Below are 22,396 nucleotides of genomic sequence, written 5' to 3' on the forward strand. Positions count from 1 at the left end.
ACCGGTGAGCCGGGCATGGGCTCCGGCACGGTTGCGGGGAGGGCTACTCCCCGAACCCCTCTAACTATGGTTAAACTAACTATGCTAGCAAAGAAAAATGCATAATAGATAAATATATATATAAAAGGATAACTATATATCTAAATACACAAGAACTACGAGTAGCTAGGGAAGCGGAGGTCAGCTAAGCTACGCTCCACTGTTCCAATGACCGACACGGGTGGTAAGAAGGAACTGAGGAGCGGTTGGGTCGGCAGGGGTATATATCAGGCACCATAGTGGCGCCACTCCAGGGGGTGACCTGCCAGCCCACCGAGTGTTGCTATGGTAAAAGTTTCTCCGATGAACGTGCACGCGGCGCGCGCACACCTAACTGGAATGGATATGAGCAAGCACTCGAAGAAGAACATATAGTTTACCCAAATCAAAACAAATTTTCAGCTGATCACTGAAGGTCACATGATGTTCAGAATAACTTGTATGCAACATTTCAAAGTTTATACACTAAACCACTAAAGTGGTAGTACTGTTCAAAAAAAGAGGTTTCAAAGTATGTTTGTGATGAAAAAAGCATAAGCACATAAGAAAGGCCATACTGGGTCAGACCAAAGGTCCATCTAGCCCAGTATCCTGTCTTCCGACAGTGGCCAATGTCAGGTGCTCCAGAGGGAATGAACAGAACAGTTAATCACCAAGTGATCCATCCCCTGTCACGCATTCCCAGCTTCTGGCAAACAGGTTAGCGACACCATACCTGCCTTTCCTGACTAATAGCCATTGATGGCCCTATCCTCCATAGAGTTATCTAGTTCTTTTTTGAACTAGATAAGCATACTTTTTTCACCATACAGAATCCTGAGACAGTGATCAAAGATGGAAAATGATAGTTCAAAAAGTGAAATTTTGACTGAAATTATACAATAGGAAAACAAGAGACAGTGGCTCTTTATGCCTCAAACTCAGATTGTGAGGAATTAAAAAAAAAATGGAGGTGCCTCTGACATTCCTCTGAGAAGCTGCCCCATGCTGTCTATCTATAGTGTATGCAGAACAGCCCGTAGCTCATCATTGTTATATACTATATTATGGTTCAACTAATTGTATTGGGAACATTTTACAGATATGTTGGGAGAGATCCTCAGATCGTGTAGCTCAGTTGACTTCAGTGGAGTTATGCTTGTTTATACCAGCTGAAGCTCTATCCTTTTGTTTTTTACCCTTCAGAAATTACAGCAGTTGAAATCTTTTAATTGGAACTTGACCAGGAGTAGTGGATAGTACGAAGGAGTATTCTTCTGCTTTTGGAACCTGCAGTGGAGTTTCAGAATTGTAGCTATAAAGGGCCTGAAACAATTTTCACATATTGATGAGGAGGTCTTGGTCAACAGATTTTTTTAAAAGGATGGCAGTGTTTCAGTTTTATATGGGGTAAGATTTCTCATTTTCCATGTCCTTGATAGTAGAGGTGATACTTGCATTTCCTATGTGTGGGGCAGTGCTGTCTCCAAAGCTGAAGAGACATCTTCCCAGTCAGCACTTCTGTCTTGCATAGTGAAATGAGAAAATGCTGGTTATTTGGGACAACAGGTCAATGTATGGGATAGGAGAGTTATATCTGGTAGCAGCACTGCACCTTTGTTCTTGAATGAGGTGCCAACCCCCAGACTGAGACCTCTTCTTCTGGCTAACACAATATTATAATAATCTGTCAGTGGGCTTGGTGTATACTTTATGTTCAGTGCTAATGTATTTGATTTTTTTTTCAGTTATGAATATAAATGTGACCTTCTATGCCAACAACTGTGTTTGAGTTATTGTAGGTGGACGACGGAAGGGGTATGGGAGCCTGCCAATGTTAAAATTGCTTTATAGTGTTGGCTTCCAAAATGGCATTCCTTATAATTGATTTTACTGCAATCATAACCAGTTACCTTACAGAACCACGACACTGCCATCTGCTTATGCAATTTGAAATTCAGATTATTGAAGTTGTAACTTACAACCTCTATTTGAACGTCCATGGAATTCAGTAAAGGCAGTTTGTAATATGGAATCTGATTCTCCAACATAGAACTATTACAATTTCACATGAACAAAATAAAAATAACAGGGATCAACAAATGTGTAAGTTTTAAATCTGCAACAGACAGTAGCACAGAAAAAGAACTTCATTAAATTCAAAAATTGTTTCAGTATTTTACTTTATACAGTGCCTTTCATCTGACTATCCCAATGCACTTAACAAACTTTCATTAATCAAACACTGGAGAGGAAGAAAGCCTTGTTGTTAAGGTAAAGCTTGGGAATCAGGAGATCTGGACACAACTCCTGGACCTGCAGCAGATTTCCTCTGTGAACTTGGGCAAATCACTCATCCTCACCTTTCCTGCAATTCCATCTGTAAAATGGATATTGTTGCCTACTGCACAGCAGTGATGTGAATATTGATGTTTGTAAAGAACTTTGAAATCCTTGGATGATATCAGCAAATTAAATAAGTTATTTTTGAAGGCAGTCTCACACATTTTTGGAAGTAGGGTAGGTCTGTCTTAGAGAATCCATACAGGTTGGTGCCACCCTGAGTCGAGGGTTGTGGAGCCCATGTTGTACAAAAGCTAGCAGGGGAGGACTGTAAGCACTGATGGCCCTACTAGCCAGTCATGGCCTGATTTAGTGTTGAGCTGGCTAATTGCTTGCTCTCTGTCTCAGGATTGGCTGGGAAAGAAACATCCTTTCCTCCCTTTTCTAAAAGAAGTTTTGCATTTAGTGGTAACCCTTTTGCCTCCCTTCTTTTCCTGTATCTGTAGCATTAATTATCCCTTCCCTCTACCTTTAGCCTTAGTTACAGTCACTGGACACACTCTGCTGTCTCCCCTGAGCCTATGTAAAGGTCTCACTGCATCTGGAGCCATGATGAGCCTGTTCCCATTTCACAGCAGGCTAATCTGTCCCATCCACACACTCTGCTCTGTGTCTAAATCAGTGGTGGTGGCAGCACCCCAGATAATATAAAATCACCTCATAGTAATCAGTCAACTGGTTGGGATTTGGGCTACCAGCAAAGAATAAGAGAGACTGCATGGATTTACAATCTCACTTCCCTATGGCCAGGCTTGTATGGTTAGATTCATCTCCCTAGCACACATGGAGGGGAGTCAACTCGTTTCCTAAGATCAATAGCTCCAAGAAAATTGTAAACCAAGAAATGAGGGGATTTCGGAGGGGAAATCCTGGTACATGATGGTATTGCCTAGTATCTTAGTTGTTCCATCCCAATGGGATTCATCTTTCTGATCTCAGGTACTATATACTTATCTTGGATATCCAGCAACTGACTGGTTTGGTGGGATGCCAGCCAACCACCACTAGCAATATCTAATGGCTGGATCATAAATTTGCAAGCCAATTTATAATTGAAATGGTGGGTGGTGGGGGTGAAGGCCTTGTCTTCCGATTGCCTAATTGAGGGATTGGGATTCAGATTCTTTAGCACAAACCCCAAGCAGAGATTAATGGAGAGTTGGCTTGGGCTTAGTCTAACCCTCTTTATGAGTATAGAGTGCTGGTTGCCTTTCATGGCCAAGTCAAACAGGCTCTTGGGCTGTCATCAACTGGATGAAGGCACAGCATATGGTTGAAATGTAGGCTGCAGGCACCCCTTTCTGCAAGATCTGGCCATTCATTGTTTTCCCAGGAGTGATTTTTATAAAGCAGCAGCCTATGAGCTGTTCTTTGCAATTAGAGTGTGAGTATCCTCCTTACAGTAGCATAGGCAAAGGTGAGCAGAGGCAAAGACTGGGCAAGTCAATGGAAAAAATGAGGAAGTAACTGAAGTGCCAACTCCAGCTCCACTGCTTTAGCCACTAGATGTACGTCCTCTCTGATTCTTCTTCTATGGCTTTGTCAAGCATTATGTTTTACTAAAGATGTAAATTTAAAATCTGCCAGGAGGGTATAGTGTAGTTAAAATATGTAGCTTGCAGTGCTCTGCAATTTATAAGTTTATTAAATAAATAAGTAATGGAAGAGTTTACTAATGGATTTAGAGCACCGAGAAATGTTCATAACAGAACCTGACACCACACACAACACCTGACTTCTGCATTTGCTGGAAGATTTGTCAAGGCTCACTAACCATTAGAAAGAACAAGAGACTCATTTCTGAGAGATCACAGACTCACAGGCATAAATCCCACCCAAACATTGTTTGAGGAACCACAAAGTTCAGCTGATCCTATGGTACCTACTGAAGTAGGGAAAAATGCTGCCTCAGGGGATGCCCTTCTTTCTGTCTCTGATTTGCCTGTTTGGAAGATAGGGCAGCTGCAAAGCATCAGGGGGGACTGAAGCATTGATCAGAACAATGAGGAGAGCATCCACATCCCCGCCCTCATTACAGGAGTGGTGAAAATGGCTGATGGCTCTTTTAAAGCTGATTGTTTGCCTGCTGTCCTCTCCAAATCCTTCAGCATTTACAGTAGCCAGCTATGAGAGCAGCAAAAGTGGTAAGACAGCCACACACAGGAGTAGCAGATGGTGGTTGCTTCTTTTGCTAATCAGAAGTGTAAGTGAGGTAGGAATATCAGGAGAGGTGGTTGCTCAATTGATTAGAAAGAACAGATCCACCAGGGATTTGCAGGTTGGAAGAGGGGATTAGAGAGAAACAGAGATGTCAGAGAATTGAAGAGAAAGACAGAGCCACTAGGGCGTGGAGGTGAGTGGAATTCAGGAAATGGGATAGCATTACCAAGCGGTGGGATAGGTGGGCAAGGAAAGCATGGCATGGGTTAATATGGACCTTTTGTATGGGTGGCACAAAGAGCATGAGCAAAGCGGAACACTGCACAGCACACTTTGAATTTGTTCTTGGGAAATTCATTTGAATATTGTTACCTCCATACATTGGCTAAAGTGGTTTTGGAGTGAAAGCAGATGAAATTCAGTCGTTTTAGATGTGACTTGCAATGACTTTTCTGGAAACCTGAGAGGAGTCAACCCATCCATAGACGAACCAAAGAAAGGTTTGCTTGAAGTCCTGCTCAATGATGAATCAACCAAGTTTTGCACAGCTCTCATTTCAACATTATTCACTTGACAACTTAGAGATCTTACATCATGGAACAAATAGCTCATTGGAGTACACACACTTCAAGGGAACACACTACATTTTTTTCAGTCCTGCATGAATGCAACATATCAGTACTACTACGGAGCTGACTTCAAACCAAAGAACTTACCATCTGTCATTCCCTCCCTGCGGTGAGGCAATGGGGGTTGGTCCAATCTACCCCCCTTGTGTTTTTTAGTAGGCCTAGGCCTCTGACTCTGATTCAGGGCTGCACTGGTGTTACTGTCAGTTGAAAATGGGCTGCTTGGCCGAGGTCGCTGAGAGGAAGGGTATGCTTTGCCTAGAGGAAAAAAAAGGAAACCAAAATGGAAAATGTTATTGCAATGAAGTAAGCTGTGCTCTCATGTGTCTGATCTGAAGTACTGCATATCTTTCCTTTCAGCGCTCACATGAAAATTGTCAACCCTTTGGGGCGGGGACCATCTTTTTGTTCTGTGTTTGTACAGTGGGATCCTTGTCTATGACTAGAGTTCCTAGGCTCTCTGGTAATACTAATAATATTAATGATGACGGTAAAGTAAGTGCCCTGCTGAAATATCTGCTGATGATAATCATTTTAAAATACTCCACAATAAGCCAAGTGGGAAACTCAGCATTATATTTAACTAAAACCATTCCAAAACCATTATGTTAAAACTATTATATGTTGTTTAAATCATGTCTACTTTTTATACTAAACAGATGTATTCAGAATAATTTCTTACACTTGCAAGGGTATAAAATAGTTTTGCAATTATATAACATTTGTTCACCCTATAGCATCTTTCTCTGTGTATAGCAAACATATACAGATTCTTAGCTTCGTGACTCCAATGTACTGTATATGTGGTGTAATGTCAATGACACTAATGTAGCTGATTTTACAAAATATATACTAACTCGTGCCTATAGAACTCTGAACCCAAACAAACAAAGAGCAAGAACATTTATTTTTGTAAAGATTTCCCCATTATTTTATTATTTTGTGACTATGCACATGTATGTAAAAACTTATTCTGGACACATGTTGGCTAACTGAATTGATTACTCAGAGATCTGTTTACATTGAAAACACTTCCTCTAAAAAAACATCCCTCCTCTGCTTGACTGTATTCTAATGGGGAATTCAAGAGTATCATAGCAGGGGTTGTTTGATAATAATTCAGTTGCTTTATTCATTTCTCTTTTACATGTATATATAAATTCAATCAAATTCTCCAAAGTCTTCTGAATACATTGGCTTATTTTCTATTAAGATTGGATGATCCCTTTGGAATCTTTTCAGAATGTTTTATTCTTGTTTCACTTGTTTGACATCTGTAACAAGTACCTTAGGAATTTTAACATTGTACTTTGTTTTGAATTGGTGGTTATTCTAATTTTCTTTAATTGTATCCAGAGTTGAATGTGTTAAGGCAACCAAACATCTTGTTTTTCTTTTAAACCCAGAAGGACCAGTGCTTAGGTCTGGCCAAACTGCACAGGACTTGATAAGAGAGATGAGATGGCTGTATGACATCTTTGTGCTCCCAGGCTGCTTGGGAATGGTTCTGGTGTCTGGTGAAGAACTTAGAGATGACTGTGGGCTGCTCTAACCTAAACTGGCTGTTAATATCCCTCAAAGAGCCAGTATGCTTGCAGGAACTCTACCGGACTACAGTAGAGTTCTAAATACACCTCCTTCTTTTAGCCATGCCCTAGCACATACCCTACTCTGGCGGGGTCTTTTAGGGTTCGAGATAGCTATGTTGGCTTTCTGTCATCTGGGGTTTCCTCCATGACAAGGGAATCTTTATCTGCCAATTGGTAGAGTGTTACAGCCCTTTGCACTGCCGGAGTGGTGCAAAGGAATCAAGATCCCTCCCACAATCTCCCAAAGATTGATTTTTAGTAATTTGTACATGCAAGTATTGCTTTTTCAGCATTTGATTTCTTATTTTTCCTAGTTATAGATTCAACCAGAAACAAATACATGCCAAAATAGTGAGGATTTGATTTAAAAATTGTAAGGAAAAGAAATTCAGAGATGAGTCTGAAATCCCATCATTAACTCGCTCCATATTGCAGCACAGATGTTTTGTAAAAATAAACCCCGCCAGCACGTAGATACCATGGAGTGTAAAAATAACCTCCTCCATAGAACTTTAATCTGCACTAGAGGAGATTAAAGTAAAAGTTTCCTAGTGCATGTTAATGTAGCACTGTTTGAAATGGGACTACATTAATGAGCACTTGGGAACTTTTAGTGCACACCAGTACAGTCCACACTGTTTAGTCAGTGCATGAGATGCTAGTGAGGACTAAAATTTGGTGCAGACTAAAGCACCTTGTAGGGAAACCCTGAATCTAGAATGAAATTTCATCTTTAAGTGAATTCTCTTGCTTTCATGGGTATAAGTCTAACCTTAATTCAGCATGCAGGCTTTGGAAAAAATATATGACATGTTTGTGATTGACTTAAGTACCTATGAAAGAGAGGGGCTAACAACAGTACTGACTTGAGTCGTACCCAGGGCAGGCAGGTGATGTGCAAGCTTCCCAGCACAATTCTTTCATTGCACCTCAGATCTGACCTGTAGCATATCTGTTATTCTTGTCTCTTTAGTAAAATCTGCTCAATTGTGTCAGACTGTCTGTATTAGTGACATAATCATCCCATTACAGGGTGTTATAAAAATGAGAAGAAAAAATACTCCAAATCATTGAGCTATATGACAATTAGCACAACAGCATCTGGAAACCTGAATGAGTGTGTCACGAAGGAGAGATACTTTGGTCCCGATTCACCAATGCCTTGTCCCCTGCATAGTCACAGGAACCCATGAAAAGTGAGTGTAAGTTGATACCAAATCAGAATGTGCCAATCGCACCAGTGATGGTGTTTTACACCCACTTGGCTATAGGTGTTAATGACTACACTGGGTATAAGGTAGTGGAGAATCAGGCCTTGAGATAACACCTCTGAATGACAGTCATAAAGAATATTGCCTCTTCTCAGCTAGAGAAATGCCCTGTGAAGAGTCATTATGGTGCATCAGGTAATATGCATTTAAAAAAATGCATACATATATTGTTTGATAGACCATGGCCCAGGAGGTATCACTAAAAATATCATATAGTCATTAAACTATATTATGTCCCAGGAAGTGTTTTTGCTTGCTGCATCAGACCCATAGAGGAGAACAAAAATCTGTTGCCATAATGGTCCTATGATGATAAGGGATACTTTGGCATGTTCTAAACTGTAATGGTTCATCAAATAGGTAATATGTTAGCATGCAATTTTTAAAATGCACATCAATCACTTGATAAATCATAACACCACAATCAAATAATTGGGTGTTTTTCAAGCTGGATACTCCCAATACTTGACCAGAAAGATTCACCTTTCTTGCATGGATATGCTACAAAATAATACATTTTAAAGTTTGTGTGTGTGGAGGGGAAGAGGGCCTGTATCTCTTAATGAGCCTGATCCACACAACATTAAATCAACACTGACTTCAATGGACTTTGAATAAGTCCCAATGAGAGCATGCAAAAACTAGAAAGGGTGCAAAAGTTTTGGTGCTCTCACACAAGGCTTTTCAAAGAGTCCCTTTAAGCAAAATAATCAGTGTTAAATGATATTTTGGCCAAATTCTTCCGATATTTTGGCCAAATTCTTCCCATATTTTGGCACGTCTAAAGGCAGGCAGTCTATTTATTTCCCTATGAAAAGACAGACTGAACAAATCAATGTTTCACTACTGTGGGGGAGCAACTGGAGAGCTTTGTCTGTTTTTAAAAGTGAAATAACTGTTTTAAAGATTGATGAATTTAACTAAAGAGTCAGGGTGAAATCCCAGCTCCACTGAAGTCAACGGCAAAATTCCCATTGATGCCAATGGAGCCAGGATTTTTTACCTTTTGTCTTTGTGAGTGGCTTGGGTGAGTGCCAAAAATCTTTTCTCCATTTCTAAGGTATAGCATTTGCCATCTAGTCACTGAGGTAATTTTGCATGCATAAAGACTGCAGGATCAGCCTCTATGTTTATGGGCAACTTTCCTAAAATCAAATAATGTACTAAAGGGCAAACTTTATATGAGAATAGTACTAGAAGTTCCAAAGTTATGGGAAGAAAGTGGTACCTGCAGGCAGAAATGTGAAATGAGTGTGTAACAAAAAAAAATAATCCCTAATTAAAATTGTGCTGTTAGTTTTTGTCAGTTTAATTAAACAGGAAAGGTTCTTTTGCAGTTTTGATAAAAGTTAGGATACACAAATCAATTCTCGCTGTGTCCAGAACATTTTTATTACATTTTACTTATCTCTTTTTTTTGCTAGAAATGAACATATGAAACATGACACATGAGGCTTGTGAATTATAAGTTACATCAAGTAAATTATATTTACTCTTCATTTGTTTCAGAAGGAAAGAGAGTGTTGTTTTCAAAAGCAATACTCATTTTGCCACTCTTACATTTAACTTGTAGATGCAGTTGATATATATTTAATTAATCTCCTGAAATCCAAATATAATAAGTTATTCCAACAAGTGCCATTAAAGCAACTGATTAATAAGGCTGTTAGTGATAAACTTACACCAGCTCATCCCATGCTTAGAGAGCCTTCCCAGAAAACATATTGTGCAAAAGAGATGCACTAGAACAGCAGTAATGGAGGTAATGACTAAGTGTGCCCTTCATCACTAGAAATATTATTGATTGTGAGAAGATTTTGCAAAAAATAAATCATCAAAAATTGCATGGCAAAATTAGTAGTCTCTTTGCTGCCATATAAAAGGGAGCACATGTCAGTAAATCCATAGTGGAGTCAGAGTAAAGGGAAATAGCAGATTGAAGCTGGTGATTAAAAGCTTGTGCTATTCATTGCTTCAGAGTACTAAAATTAAAACACAGTGGAAGGTTTTGATTAAAGCTACGCAGAAAAAAACTGTCCAACCTCCTTATTCCATGCAGGTTAAATAAATTCTGAGTGAGACTTGAGTTCACTGAAAAGAAGAAGAGAAAGAAAAGGAAGAGACCATGCAGAAAGCATCAACTTTGAGTCTACAAACCTGTTCTTGTCAGGCTGGTTCCATCCAGCCTAAACCCAGCTTTATCTGCTGCTGCAACCAGTGCTTGTGCAAAACTGCCGCTGGTAAAGATCGAGTCATCTGAGGAGCTACCTACACTAGATCTATGACTAGAAAAGTTACGGTCCTCATCAGACGCAGAACCCCATCCATTTACCATTGAACCTAAAAACAAATGTAGGGGTCTAGTGAGTTGTATACATTTAATATCTTATCTGTTTATCTAAAGCTCAAAGGCCCATCATGTTTCTTTTCTCTCATCAAGAAAACAAAAGTTTATCTGGGAAAGTCTGGCATCAAAGCATTATCTGTGTACAAGGAATCTTTCAGGAGTAGATGGAATTACATTCCCTTGATCGTTTGACCATATGTACAAAATGGGCCAAATTCTGATATCAGCTATACTTATGAAAATTCTGTGTCAACTCCACCAAAGTCTATGTGTTTACTGCAAATTTACATCAATGTAAAGGAATTCTATTGCCACATGATCTGACTCCATAAGTTGTCAAGTAGTGCATAGCCTGACATATACAATGTAAGGCCTTAATTTAGGAGACCACTAACGTGCATAAGCCTGACTGAACTTCTTTAAATTGAACATTGAATGCATACTTACATACTGTTCCAAACAGAGATGGAGTTAAGGAACTATGTAAATGCTTTCATTAATTGAGGCCTTAAAATCGTTATGTGATCTTTAAGTCAAAACTAGAGAGTAACAAGTACATATTGCAGTTCATTGTAATTCCTTGAGCAAATTCAAAGAGTTTCAGTCTTAAAGTTTTGTTGGGAATAGATTTGCAGGAAATATGTGACTAAATTCTGAATTTAATATTGAGTCACCTACACATTCAAATGCTGCCTTCCTGCCCTGCTCATGGGTTACCACTATTGTAAGAAAAAAGTGCAAGTACAGTGACAAAAACATATTCAGAAATAGAACGGATCAAATCACTTCAGAGAGAGAAAGAGAACGAACATAAGTATAATACTTAATACTGATGGAATGATACATCCTATTGGCTCCCCAGTTATCTGTACTTTTTAGTATCTGAAGCATGGTTTTGATACACAATGTACAGTATACAGGTTTCAGAGTAGTAGCCGTGTTAGTCTTTATCCGCAAAAACAGGAGTACTTGTGGCACCTTAGATACTAACAAATTTATTGTAACATAAGCTTTTGTGGAAAATACAGAAGGAAGAGATATATATATATACAGGGGCCATTACACAAAGTAAAACTATTTCCCCATGCTTATCTTCCCCTCCTCCCCCAGTTCTTTATATCTCCTTGTCAAGTGCTGGAAATGGGCCATTTTAATTACCACTACAAACAGTTATTTTTCTCTCCTGTTGACAACAGCTCACCTTAACTGATCATTCCCCCTATAATGTGTATGGTAACACTCATTGTTTCATGTTCCCTGTGTATATATATATATCTTCCTTCTGTATTTTCCACTATATGCATCCAATGAAGTGAGCTGTAGCCCACAAAAGGTTATGCTACAATAAATTTGTTAGTCTCTAAGGTGCCACAAGTACTCCTATTCTTTCAATGTACAGTATAGTATGAACTACATTTTCAAAAGTTAACACTGAGTTTGGGATCTTTAAAGTTGCTGGACACTCATAGTACCCATTGACTTCAACTGGGGTTATAAGTGGTGTGTAGTTTTGAAAATCAGTCCCAACCAGGGCCGGTGCAAGGATGTTTCGCACCCTAGGCGAAACTTCCACCTTGCGCCCTCCTCCACGCCCCCCTGCTCTGAGGCGCCCCTTTCCCCCGTGGCAGCTCCTCCCCTCCACCCTGAGGCACCCCCCTTGCGGTAGTTCACCACCCCCCACCCTCTGCCCTGAGGCACCCCCCCACCCCAGCTCACCCCTGCTCCACACACAAGCATGAGCCCTCCGAGAACGCCGTCGCTGCTTCACTTTTCCCGCCTCCCAGGCTTGTGGTGCCTAAGCTGATTGGTGCCGCAAGTCTGGGAGGCAGGAGAAGTGAAGCAGCCACGAAGTGCTCGGGGAGAAAGCGGGGCAGGGGTGAGCTGGGGCGAGGACTTCCCCTGCGTGCTGCCCCCCCTACTACTTGCTGCAAGCGGCCCTCCTCGCACTCCTCTGCCCCAGCTCCCTCCACCTAAATGCCAGTGGCGACCGAAGTGGCCGAAGATCCAGCCACGTCCTGCAAATCCCAGTGCTCTAGGCGACTGCCTAGGTCGCCTAAATGGTTGCACCGGCCCTAGTCCCAACGTGTCTCAGATTTCCAAAAACTGAGATACTCAAAATCACACTGTGGCCTAAATCACTACATACATTACAAAATAAGTAAGTGAGCACATGTGCAGCAGCAGAAATGCTGATTTTTTCAAGATATGCATGGATACATGTGGAGGGATAAATCATCCCTTAGATTTACTACATACTTACTGATGATGTACAATTAAATAGTGCAATTTTAATACCAGACCTGCAAACTCTCTTTTTTGTTACATGTACAAGGCAGTTATTTAAAGCCTAATGTCTAAAACAAAACCTTTAAATTATGGATTGCTTATTAGGCCCAAGTTGATAGGATAGATATTTGTAGTATTGTAGTTTATTAAAAGCTATCTGGGAAAAGTAAAGGAAAAATATAACTGAAATCAGGAATTAAATCAATAACATACACCAGTGGTTCTCAACCAGGGGTATGCATACTCTCGGGGGTACACAGAGATCTTCCAAGGGTACATCAAGTCATCTAGATATTTGCCTGGTTTTACAATAGGCTACATAAAAATCATTAGTGAAGTCAGTACAAACTAAAATTTCATACAGACCATGACATGTTTATACTGCTCTATGTACTACACCTGATATGAGCTCTAAGGAGCTGAGAAGTGATACACTGAAATGTAAGGACAATATTTATATTCCAATTGATTTATTTTATAATTATATGGTATAAATGAGAAAGTCAGCAATTTTTCAACAATAGTGTGCTGTGACACTTTTGTATTTTTAGGTCTGATTTTGTAAGCAAGTAGATTTTAACTGAGGTGTAACTTGGGGGTACGCAAGACAAATTAGACTCCTGAAAGGGCACAGTAGTCTGGGAAGGTTGAAAGCCACAGACATACACTGTACTACAAAAAAAGAGGAAGAGGGAGAATTTTGTGTGCCACTAACTTTTTGAAAACAATGGATTGCTTTGCAGTGCTGCAGTGACCAGATCTTTTAACATCAGCAAAGTGGCAGGCTGAAATAACGCAGGTTCATGCACTTCAAAGATACACGAACAGAAACTGAAGAGGTCTATGGAGGTCTGACAGGCAGAAAGTGTGTTAAGCACAACAGAAAGTGACAGAGTTTGATTCTGCTTGCCAAGAGCACACACAAAATTATTACTTTCCAAATAGACTCCACTTGACACAGACAGATGTAAGGAATTTAAGATAACAGCAAGGGAAGGCTGAAACTGAACTTCCTCAAAGAGGACACTTTCTTAAACAACAATCAAGAGATCACAGAACATCACACAGAAAGGAGAGCAGTAGCTTGGTAACAGGTATTGATATGAAAAATGAAAAACAATGGTATCAACAGATATAAAAACAATTAAAAGGACAAAAGAAAATGAGATGCTATAGGTGAAGACACTTTCAAAAAATTGCTTCCTATGACCTTAAAGTTCAGCATCTGCTTAGTTACCTTGCTGAATTGGGCCTACAATTTTAGCAATGTAAATAGAACAAAAGGAATAAGTCTAAGTATGTTTTAAGGAAGAAAATTAAAATATACTTTCCATTTGCAGTCCATCTACTTGAATACCAGTTGTGTAATTTTCTGAAGCAGTTGTTATACAGTATGTACTATACATGCATACACAAACTACACAAGCACACAGACCAGGTTTACTTAGCAGTACCTAGACTTTAATTATTGCCAAACTATTATTACAAGAGTACATATTTTTTACATGTATTCTTTCTGAAAGTGTTGGAAAGCCCTGGAGACTGAAGTCCCACTTTTAAGTACAGAACAAGTTGTAGCATGGTGAGCAGCAGTGTGCTCCTAAACACACACATGCACACATCTCTTTCCCTTTGTCTGTCTTACTTCAACTGTGTTGTGGAAGGACCATCTCCAGAAGTGAAAGGGTAGCTCAATCCTCTTGCTGATTTGATCTTTATTTGCTGAATCTGTCAACCTGGTTGCCGGCTACTGATTATATTTTTGGTATTATGGCTTCCTGTACTTTGGTAGCTGAACTGAGATTTGCAGCTCATTTCACATAGATCAACAAACTGCTATAAATTGCAGGGAGTTTTTGGTATCCACTGACTTGGGATATAATTGAACTGGGAACTATGGGTGAAAATATCCAGACATTACTACCAGTCTCCTGAGCTATTCTGGCCAACTGCTTAAACAATTTTTTTTTCACCACAATGTGTAAAAATAAAAATGTTCCTTTGCTTATCTTAAAAACACATGGACCCTCACAACTAAAGACTGAATCTTGTTTTGTTGTACAAACACCCCTAGGCCATAATGCAGCTGGGTTAATGTAACACACTTAGTAAATGATGACTGCTTTTTAATGGTGTCCACTGGCACTGTTTTCCAAACCAGATAAACAATTGTTATCTGAATAAAGGTAGAATAAAAGGTACTGCTGTCCCTCTTAGATCAACTGTGCATTTTCCAAATGGGCTTTTAGTAGGTTTACCTCCTTTACATGCAGCAGCTTACTCTGTGTTGTCGAAGACTACATTGGAGTTTTTATGTTTTCTGGCAACTGTAAATTTTATTCTGACACACAGGAGCAGTAAATGCATTATGCAAAACAAAATCAACTATCTGAAAAGTTGAACTCTGTTTTCTTGCTCCATAAAACATTTTTGGATGCTATGGCACACAAGAAGTTGTTTTGCTCTTAAAGAAAGGTTAAGGGGATAGAATTGCTAGTAGATTGCTTGCTACTGATTTTATTATTTCCTGACATTTTACAGGCAATGAAAAAGCTACTTCTTTGTGCAAACTGAATGTTTCAGTACATCTCTGTACTGTTTTTAAGTCTATCCTGCCTGTGAAACACAATCAACCTCACTTTTCATAAGAAGCTGCCCGTTGGTCCAGATGCCTTCAAAACAAGCTCTTAGCTATTGACTAATACTAGTCCAGGTGTACCGATTTAAGGCTTGAACCTTCAACGTGCTGAGCACTCTGGCCCCAATGTGGCAAAGCACTTAGACCTAGCTTTACAAAGGCATTTAAGTGCCTAAAGATGCAGATAGGTGCCTACTGGGATTTTCCAAAGGGCCCAGGTGCCAAATTCCCATTGGCCCTTTTGAAAATTCAGCTACGCACCCATCTACATATTTTGGTGCCTAAATACCTTTAAAAACTGGCTTTATGCACTGATATAGCAAAGAATTCCTATTCATTAAAGCATGTATAAGCACATGCTTAAGTTTAAGCATTGAAGCCAACAGAACTCATGTATGTGCTTAAGTGCTTCCCCAAATGAGCATCTTAAGCACATGCTTATCTTTAAATATGGGGATTATCCACATGCTTCAAGTTAAGCTTATGTTTAAGTACTTTGCTTGATCAGGGCCAAAGTGTCCAGTGCTTTTGCAGGATCTAATTCTCTGAGCCTTATCCTGCTTCCACTGAAGTGAACGGCAAAACTCTCATTGCCTACATTGTGCAGGAGCAGCCCTTTACACTCCAAGGAGCACATCTGGCCTTTTATATTTATTTATTAATACAAAACATGATCATTGACTTTAGTGGGGTATCATGCAACAGCGTGAGGCTATGGCTATGCAAAGTCCTGAATAGCGAATAAAAAAGTGCTCTCTCCCTCTCTCTATATCTATAAACTCACTCTGAAAATAAGACCTTGACATATCCTGTATATTACGGTATACAACAGTGATTTCCCCCCGTACCAAATATTGGAACTTATAAATATGAAATGAAATTTGTATGTTCTTAAAATTGTCTCTTCTGGCCAGGGAATCTTTAATAAAAGAATACAAGTCATTAATACAAGTTTGACACTTTATAGGTCCAGACATAATCAAGATATCTATAAACATTTAATGAAAAATGAATTTATGCCACTTAGCCAAATTTATTTGTGTTTTTATTTTCAATCTTTCTAGATGTTTTGGTTTCCATATTGCTGAAAGGCCCAACATTTTTTCTAATTTATTCAAGCTGTTAGAGAAGAAATGCACGTAGAACATTAAGAAGTTGCTCAAATGTTGCCGAGCAGTAAAATACTATGATAAAGTGGCATCTTGCTGTGTCTCTACTACATCTTCAGCACTAAAATTAATTTATGATCAGTCATCAATTCATTTACATGTCATTTTATGCTAAATCCATCCTTGCTGATGAATGCGTATCCCCAGATCCATTAAGCTAGGATAAAGCCTGTGCTTTATAGTATGACCCTGCTAATTGTTGTATTACCATTTTTATGAGATACAAAAACTAGCAGTTCCCTATTTTCTAAGCACATATTTAATCCATGAACCACATTCTTCCTATTAAATGCAATCTGCCTAACTGCCTGTAAAATAAAATCTTTAGCAATATGTATCCCTGAGCAAATAAATACAAATATTGACCTCTGCCTTGGTAAAATATTTGTTAAGTAACTGATGTTGTATAATTTTCCAGAGTTATGACATTTGTGCTCAGACATACTGAATAAACAGCTTTTACCACACAGCTAACAAGCAAAGTGGGGTTTTTTTCATTATTAGGTTGAAAATATGTAAAAGAAGGCTGTTATTTCTCTGCGCTATACTTCTTTTTGACATCTTTATTAGAATTTTAGATTATTTCAATTTTGTTACCCATGTGCAAGAATGACTGTGTACTATTTTCAGTCATAAGAACATAAGAATGGGGCAGACCAATGGTCCATCTAGCCAGGGACGGCTCTAGGCATTTTGCTGCCCCAAGCATGGCAGGCAGGCTGCCTTCACCGGCTTGCCCGCGGAAGGTCCGCCGAATTTGCGGGACCAGCAGACCCCCGCAGGCAAGTTGCCGAAGGCAGCCTGCCTGCAGCCCTCACGGCGACCGGCAGAGCACCCCCAGTGGCTTGCCGCCCCAAGCACGCGCTTGGCGTGCTGGTGTCTGGAGCCGCCCCTGCATCTAGCCCAGTATCCTGTCTCTGACAATGGCCAGTGCCAGATGCTTCAAAGGAAATGCAGAGAACAGGGCAGTCATCAAGTGATCCATCCCCTGTCATCCAGTCCCAGGATCTGGCAGTCAAAGGCCAAAGGACACCCAGAGCATGGGTCTTGGCTAATAGCCATTGATGGATGTATCCTGTTTCACTTGAGCAAACTATGGGTTTGATTAAACTATAATAAACCCTGGAATTAACAGGGTTGCATCTACACCAAACTCTTTTCTCTTCAGCTTTCACATAAGTACAGATGCACTAATGGGGGGAATGCAATGAACCGTTATGTAGAATGGTCACTGGTGTTAGACCATCCGGGTGATCTATCCCTGCCAAGAGCAGGTCTATCACAGATGACAAAGGCTGAAAGTTTTTAACATGTCTGTACCTTATTTGTAACTGGAGTGCTCACTGTTTCTACACTGCTGGTGGCAAGGCTATGAAATTTTAAGGGGGTTGGCCAAGTTTTTCAATTGACTTCAATGAGAAGTGGATCAAATCCATACAGTAATCTTAGACAATTAACTCCTTATGTACTATTAAAGCAGAATAACAGGAATTCTGGTCAAAATTATGGTACAAAATTGAATCATAAATACTAACATTACATTAAACCAATGCAACCCTGTCCCCCAAATGTCCCATTACCAATATTTCAATGTACCTGTTAAAAGAAAAGGAGACATAAATGATCAATTAACTGAAAATTAAGACAGCAGGAGTTCTATATCAACTCAGTATTTTTATGAGAACCAGCAACTTAATCGTCTAATAAACTATGGATGATATGGGAAAAAAACACATCATAGTGTTAAAATAAGTCCTTCTTTCCATTTACTCTTACTCATAATTTTTCTGGAAACAAGTTAACGCTTCAGCTTTTAGATTTATAAAATCATTACTCAAAAGTTTAAATAGAATTTTCCCAGTTTGGGCTTCCTTTATAATACCTAAAGATAATTAAGATGTGTTTACTGTGAACTCCTCTTTTCCTCTTTCCCTCCCTCTCTTTTTTTTTTTACACATGTCAGCATTTGGTTTCTCACACACAGAGGAAAATCTCTGTCTGCATCCTCCATCAGCACTAACTAAATCAAGAGGGGCTGGGAGATAAAGACTTTTTGACAATGACTATAATTTCTAAATCTAACATTTCCTAATTCAGTTGACATATGATCCTACTGACCTTAATAAAATAGCCTTTGGAAAAAAATCCTGATGGTGACTTTCCATTTTGGGCCTCAACCTCAAACTTTTGGAATTGTATCGGATTTTCCACCTATTAAATTATATTGTATAATCAAAGCAATTCCTCCACTTTCAGATAAAAAGATCCACTACCACTGAGAGACCACTCAGAATGCATTAAAATCTGACAGCATCTCCAACAGCTCTGCTTAATCATGGTCTTGGATGTTATTAGGTCGTTTCTAGCAACTTCTATTTTCTAACTGCCATAATGGGAGACTTCCTGGAGAAACACCAGCAATAAATTCCATTACTTAAACATGCCTCATGTCAGATGCATTTAGAAGTTGGAGTTCTGTTTCCACTGAACCAGTCTGCATAGCACAAAAATCTCCCCCTTAGTGGGTGCTGGATATAAAACTAGTTGGCAACCTCAGCAGCCAGCACAAGGATTGACTCTGCTATGAAAACTAAACTACCCTCTCACTCCTAGAGATGGTATCTCTAGGTCAGTGCTGAGGCAGGCTGACCTCAGAGCACTGCTTCTCTCTCTGTTCTGAGGCCTTCAGTATCTGGGGATGTGAGCCAATATTAACCTCACAGAAACACCTCTTTTTAAAAATAAATGTTGGCTTCTGAGTTCTTAAGGACCAGGTAGTACATTTTTGCTCTATTTTCGAAAATAGTCATTAGCTTTAGAGAAATGAAACAACATTATAAAAGTCCCAGGAAATCGACGTTCTAACATATCTGAAACCCAATGCAAATAATGAGCTTGTATTTTAACTCATCAGTTATTTTGTTTGCAGGATATGGGGAGACCTCAGGAATGCCTAACATATCAAAGATAAGCAAATCAGGCAATTTGAGAAACCTTTGAAACAATGGGTTCTACATATCATGCTTATTGCTGAAAAATCAAGCCTACAGGGGTTAATGGGATCATAAAAATCTCAAAATATTATCCTTTGAAACATTCCCCACAAATATAATATGCACTCCCTCATGTGAAAGTTACACTATTGCTAAGAGACTCAAATCCGAGAGAGAAAATGAAGGCTTTTATTGTATTTCCCCATACAGTCATTGAAGAAGGCAGAAGACAATTTGTTATCTAGATGCCTGAGATTTTGTAGGTCATTTTACTAAACATATGTATTATTTATAGGTTACAAGATAAAGCACAACTTCTTCCTGCAATATACAACTTCACAGACTGAGATTTTTAACATACCAATAATTAAGCAGTATTTCTATCTAGGAAAGCAGGTTGGATTTTTATTCATAAAAGCATCAATTGTAATGAACCCAGAAGTACGTTAACTGCAGCAGAAATGCAGTTGTCCTTATTTCATTCACATTAGGTAAAGTAGGATACTAATAACAGTTGAAAATGTAAATGGGTGAAATGCTCATTTTCTGATATACAGATATACCAATACTGACATATTAATACACACTGAAGGGACAATATGTAGTAAGCTGATTTTTTTTATTTAGTCCTGTATTATCACTGTAAAACCTTTGCTGCATTCCTAATGGAAAGGCTTCAGAGCCATTAGTGAGATATGCAAAAATATGCAGAATTATAGCCTGAAGGAGATTATGCTAGAAATTCAGGCAAAGTAGCTTACCATATTCGGGCACTAATAAGTCAGCCTTCTGAATTCAAAAATTTAAACTATAACTCTACAGCTTTCAGTTTGGATCTGGATTTCAAATCACAACACTAGAGCTACAGTTTTTAAATCTTAATTAGCTTGGCAAGCAGTCTGGCCTAAGGTAAGGGGGAAACCGGAAAGCGGGATAGAGCAGTACACTGTTTAATTCAACAAGGGAAGAAGGGGAAACGTATAGGTACTGATGCTTCATCACTGTCACAGTCCTGCCTCCCATCAGTGGGAACTGCAATGTGTTTTCAGAGCTGCAATGTTTAGATAAGGGAGTAAAATTCTTAGAACTTGTAAGGCACAGAGAGGTGAGATAAAATTAAGTGGTGCTACATTAATATGTCCCCAGTGAGCAAGTGTACTGTGCAGGTATATCAAGAAATTAGTGCTTTCACATAAAGATCAATGACTGAAGAGACAAACAGTATTTTTAATAAGCTATGTAAGACCACGCACATTTGAGTCATCAGTAGAGCTAATTCATCATGGATGCAGTACATTATGTACAGGCCCACCTTCAGTTTAAAGGAAAGTTTACTGATTCCTCAGAATGGGTTCATAATGTTCATGTAAAAACAGCTTTTTCTCAAAAAACTCCATGGCTTTCTGTCTTCCTTTGATAGCAATTTTACTAATTCAGATTCAGTGGAATAGTTTAGCATGCATTTTCAGGCCCCTCTTTGTTGATCCCAGTTGTAACTTTTCTAGATACCCAAGGAATAAGAAACATTGAAGGAAAAGGTGACAGAATAATTAAATATCTTCACTGAAAGGGAACAATTATTAAACACAGCAATATGAAGTGGGTATAAAATATATGTTTCACCTACATATACATTTTTTTCAGTCTACAAATACATTTCGTGCTGATCTAGCCAAGCTTATTCTGAAAAGTCTTTTTACCTCCCTGTGTTCATCAGTGCATGCTTTTACACAGAAAAATATCTAGAAACATTTTAAGATAACATTTACTTTTTATGCTGCTCCCAATATACAAAATATAGTATATTGTTTCAAAGTTAAGAGCTTCCCCCCTCCTTTCTATGTAATAGACTTGCTTCCCCAACAGACTGAACTTTTTATGAAAGACAGGATATAATTGAGTTTTCTTTCATGTCTTTAAAGCTTTTTAAAATTCATGAATTTTCTTATCATTTTGCAGCAAAGCAAAAGTATTTTCAAATCCTTCTTTAACTTTAGTGTTTAATATTAACATATTTTAAATATCACAGAAATAGAATGGAATAAATTTTTGCCTAAAAGGTATTTGATTTATGACATATTTTAATATTACAAACAGGTTGATTTCACTGTTAAATGTGTTCGGTTACCTGTCACAGAGCTGTCTAGATTGTCCATACTGGATCCCGGAGTATGCTCTAGACCTCTTAGTGGCCTAGTGATTTCTATAGCTTCTTCTTCAATATCATCCTCATCATCATCTGGAATGTCTGTTTCCAAATCTGAAATAAGGGTTCCAGCTACATATCCAAGTGGTGGAACTGGGGCCAGAGGAGGCTGAGTATTGCTTTGGATGTGCCTATACAAACATATAAACAGAAATGCTGTTGGGCTAGCAGAAGACATTGGTTTGCTGGGCCAATGAGAAAAGAGACAAATCTTCCAGTATATCCTGGATGTATTTATACAGTTGTTTGTAAGTTATTTACCCAAGAAGAGGTAACTCGGATATCTATCTCAGGTACGTATATGGTACCTATTATCATAGTATCTGAGCACTATCTTTTAATGTATTTCTCCTTACTACAACCTCAGTGATGTGGAGAATTGCTATTACCCCCATATTACAGATGGAAAACTGAGGCACAAAGAGAATTAGTGAGTTGCCCAAAGTCACATAGGACGTCTATGGCAGAGCAGGGTCTCCTGGGATCCAGGCTAGTGCCCAAACTGTTGGAACTTTCTTCCTCTCAATACAAGCCAAAAGCTTTCAAATTCAACTCGTACTGCAGGAAGAGGACATTTTTCCCACCCAAACTAGATGTTATTACATAGAATTCAGCCTGAAGAGCAGGCAGTGTTCTCCAGGAGAAGAGTTTTCAGGTAATATGGATTGTATCTCATCTTCAGCAAGCATGTACTTAGTTTGCCCAACTAGAACTAATTTAACTAGAGCACAATGAAATCATTATTGT

The 22,396-nt window shown here is 39.0% G+C and overlaps 1 protein-coding gene across 17 annotated transcripts in view; it reads right to left on the reverse strand.

The window, feature by feature from the left end:
- The window catches only part of ROBO2 (roundabout guidance receptor 2), a 653,740-nt gene that overhangs the window by 21,370 nt on the left and 609,974 nt on the right, over positions 1–22,396 (reverse strand). For 10 of the 17 annotated variants that reach the window (XM_075073168.1, XM_075073164.1, XM_075073146.1 and 7 more), the window contains 2 exons: positions 21,572–21,780; positions 5,238–5,408 (listed from right to left, as the gene is read on the reverse strand). In XM_075073168.1, the coding sequence (XP_074929269.1) occupies positions 5,238–5,408; positions 21,572–21,780 (380 nt within the window). Of the gene's footprint in view, positions 1–5,237; positions 5,409–10,167; positions 10,351–21,571; positions 21,781–22,396 lie in introns of all 17 variants that reach the window. The other 7 variants (XM_075073141.1, XM_075073108.1, XM_075073151.1 and 4 more) reach the window with 1 other exon arrangement.

The sequence above is a fragment of the Chelonoidis abingdonii genome, chromosome 1 (genome assembly GCF_003597395.2).
Source record: "Chelonoidis abingdonii isolate Lonesome George chromosome 1, CheloAbing_2.0, whole genome shotgun sequence".
In the NCBI taxonomy this organism is placed as follows: Eukaryota; Metazoa; Chordata; order Testudines; family Testudinidae; genus Chelonoidis; species Chelonoidis abingdonii.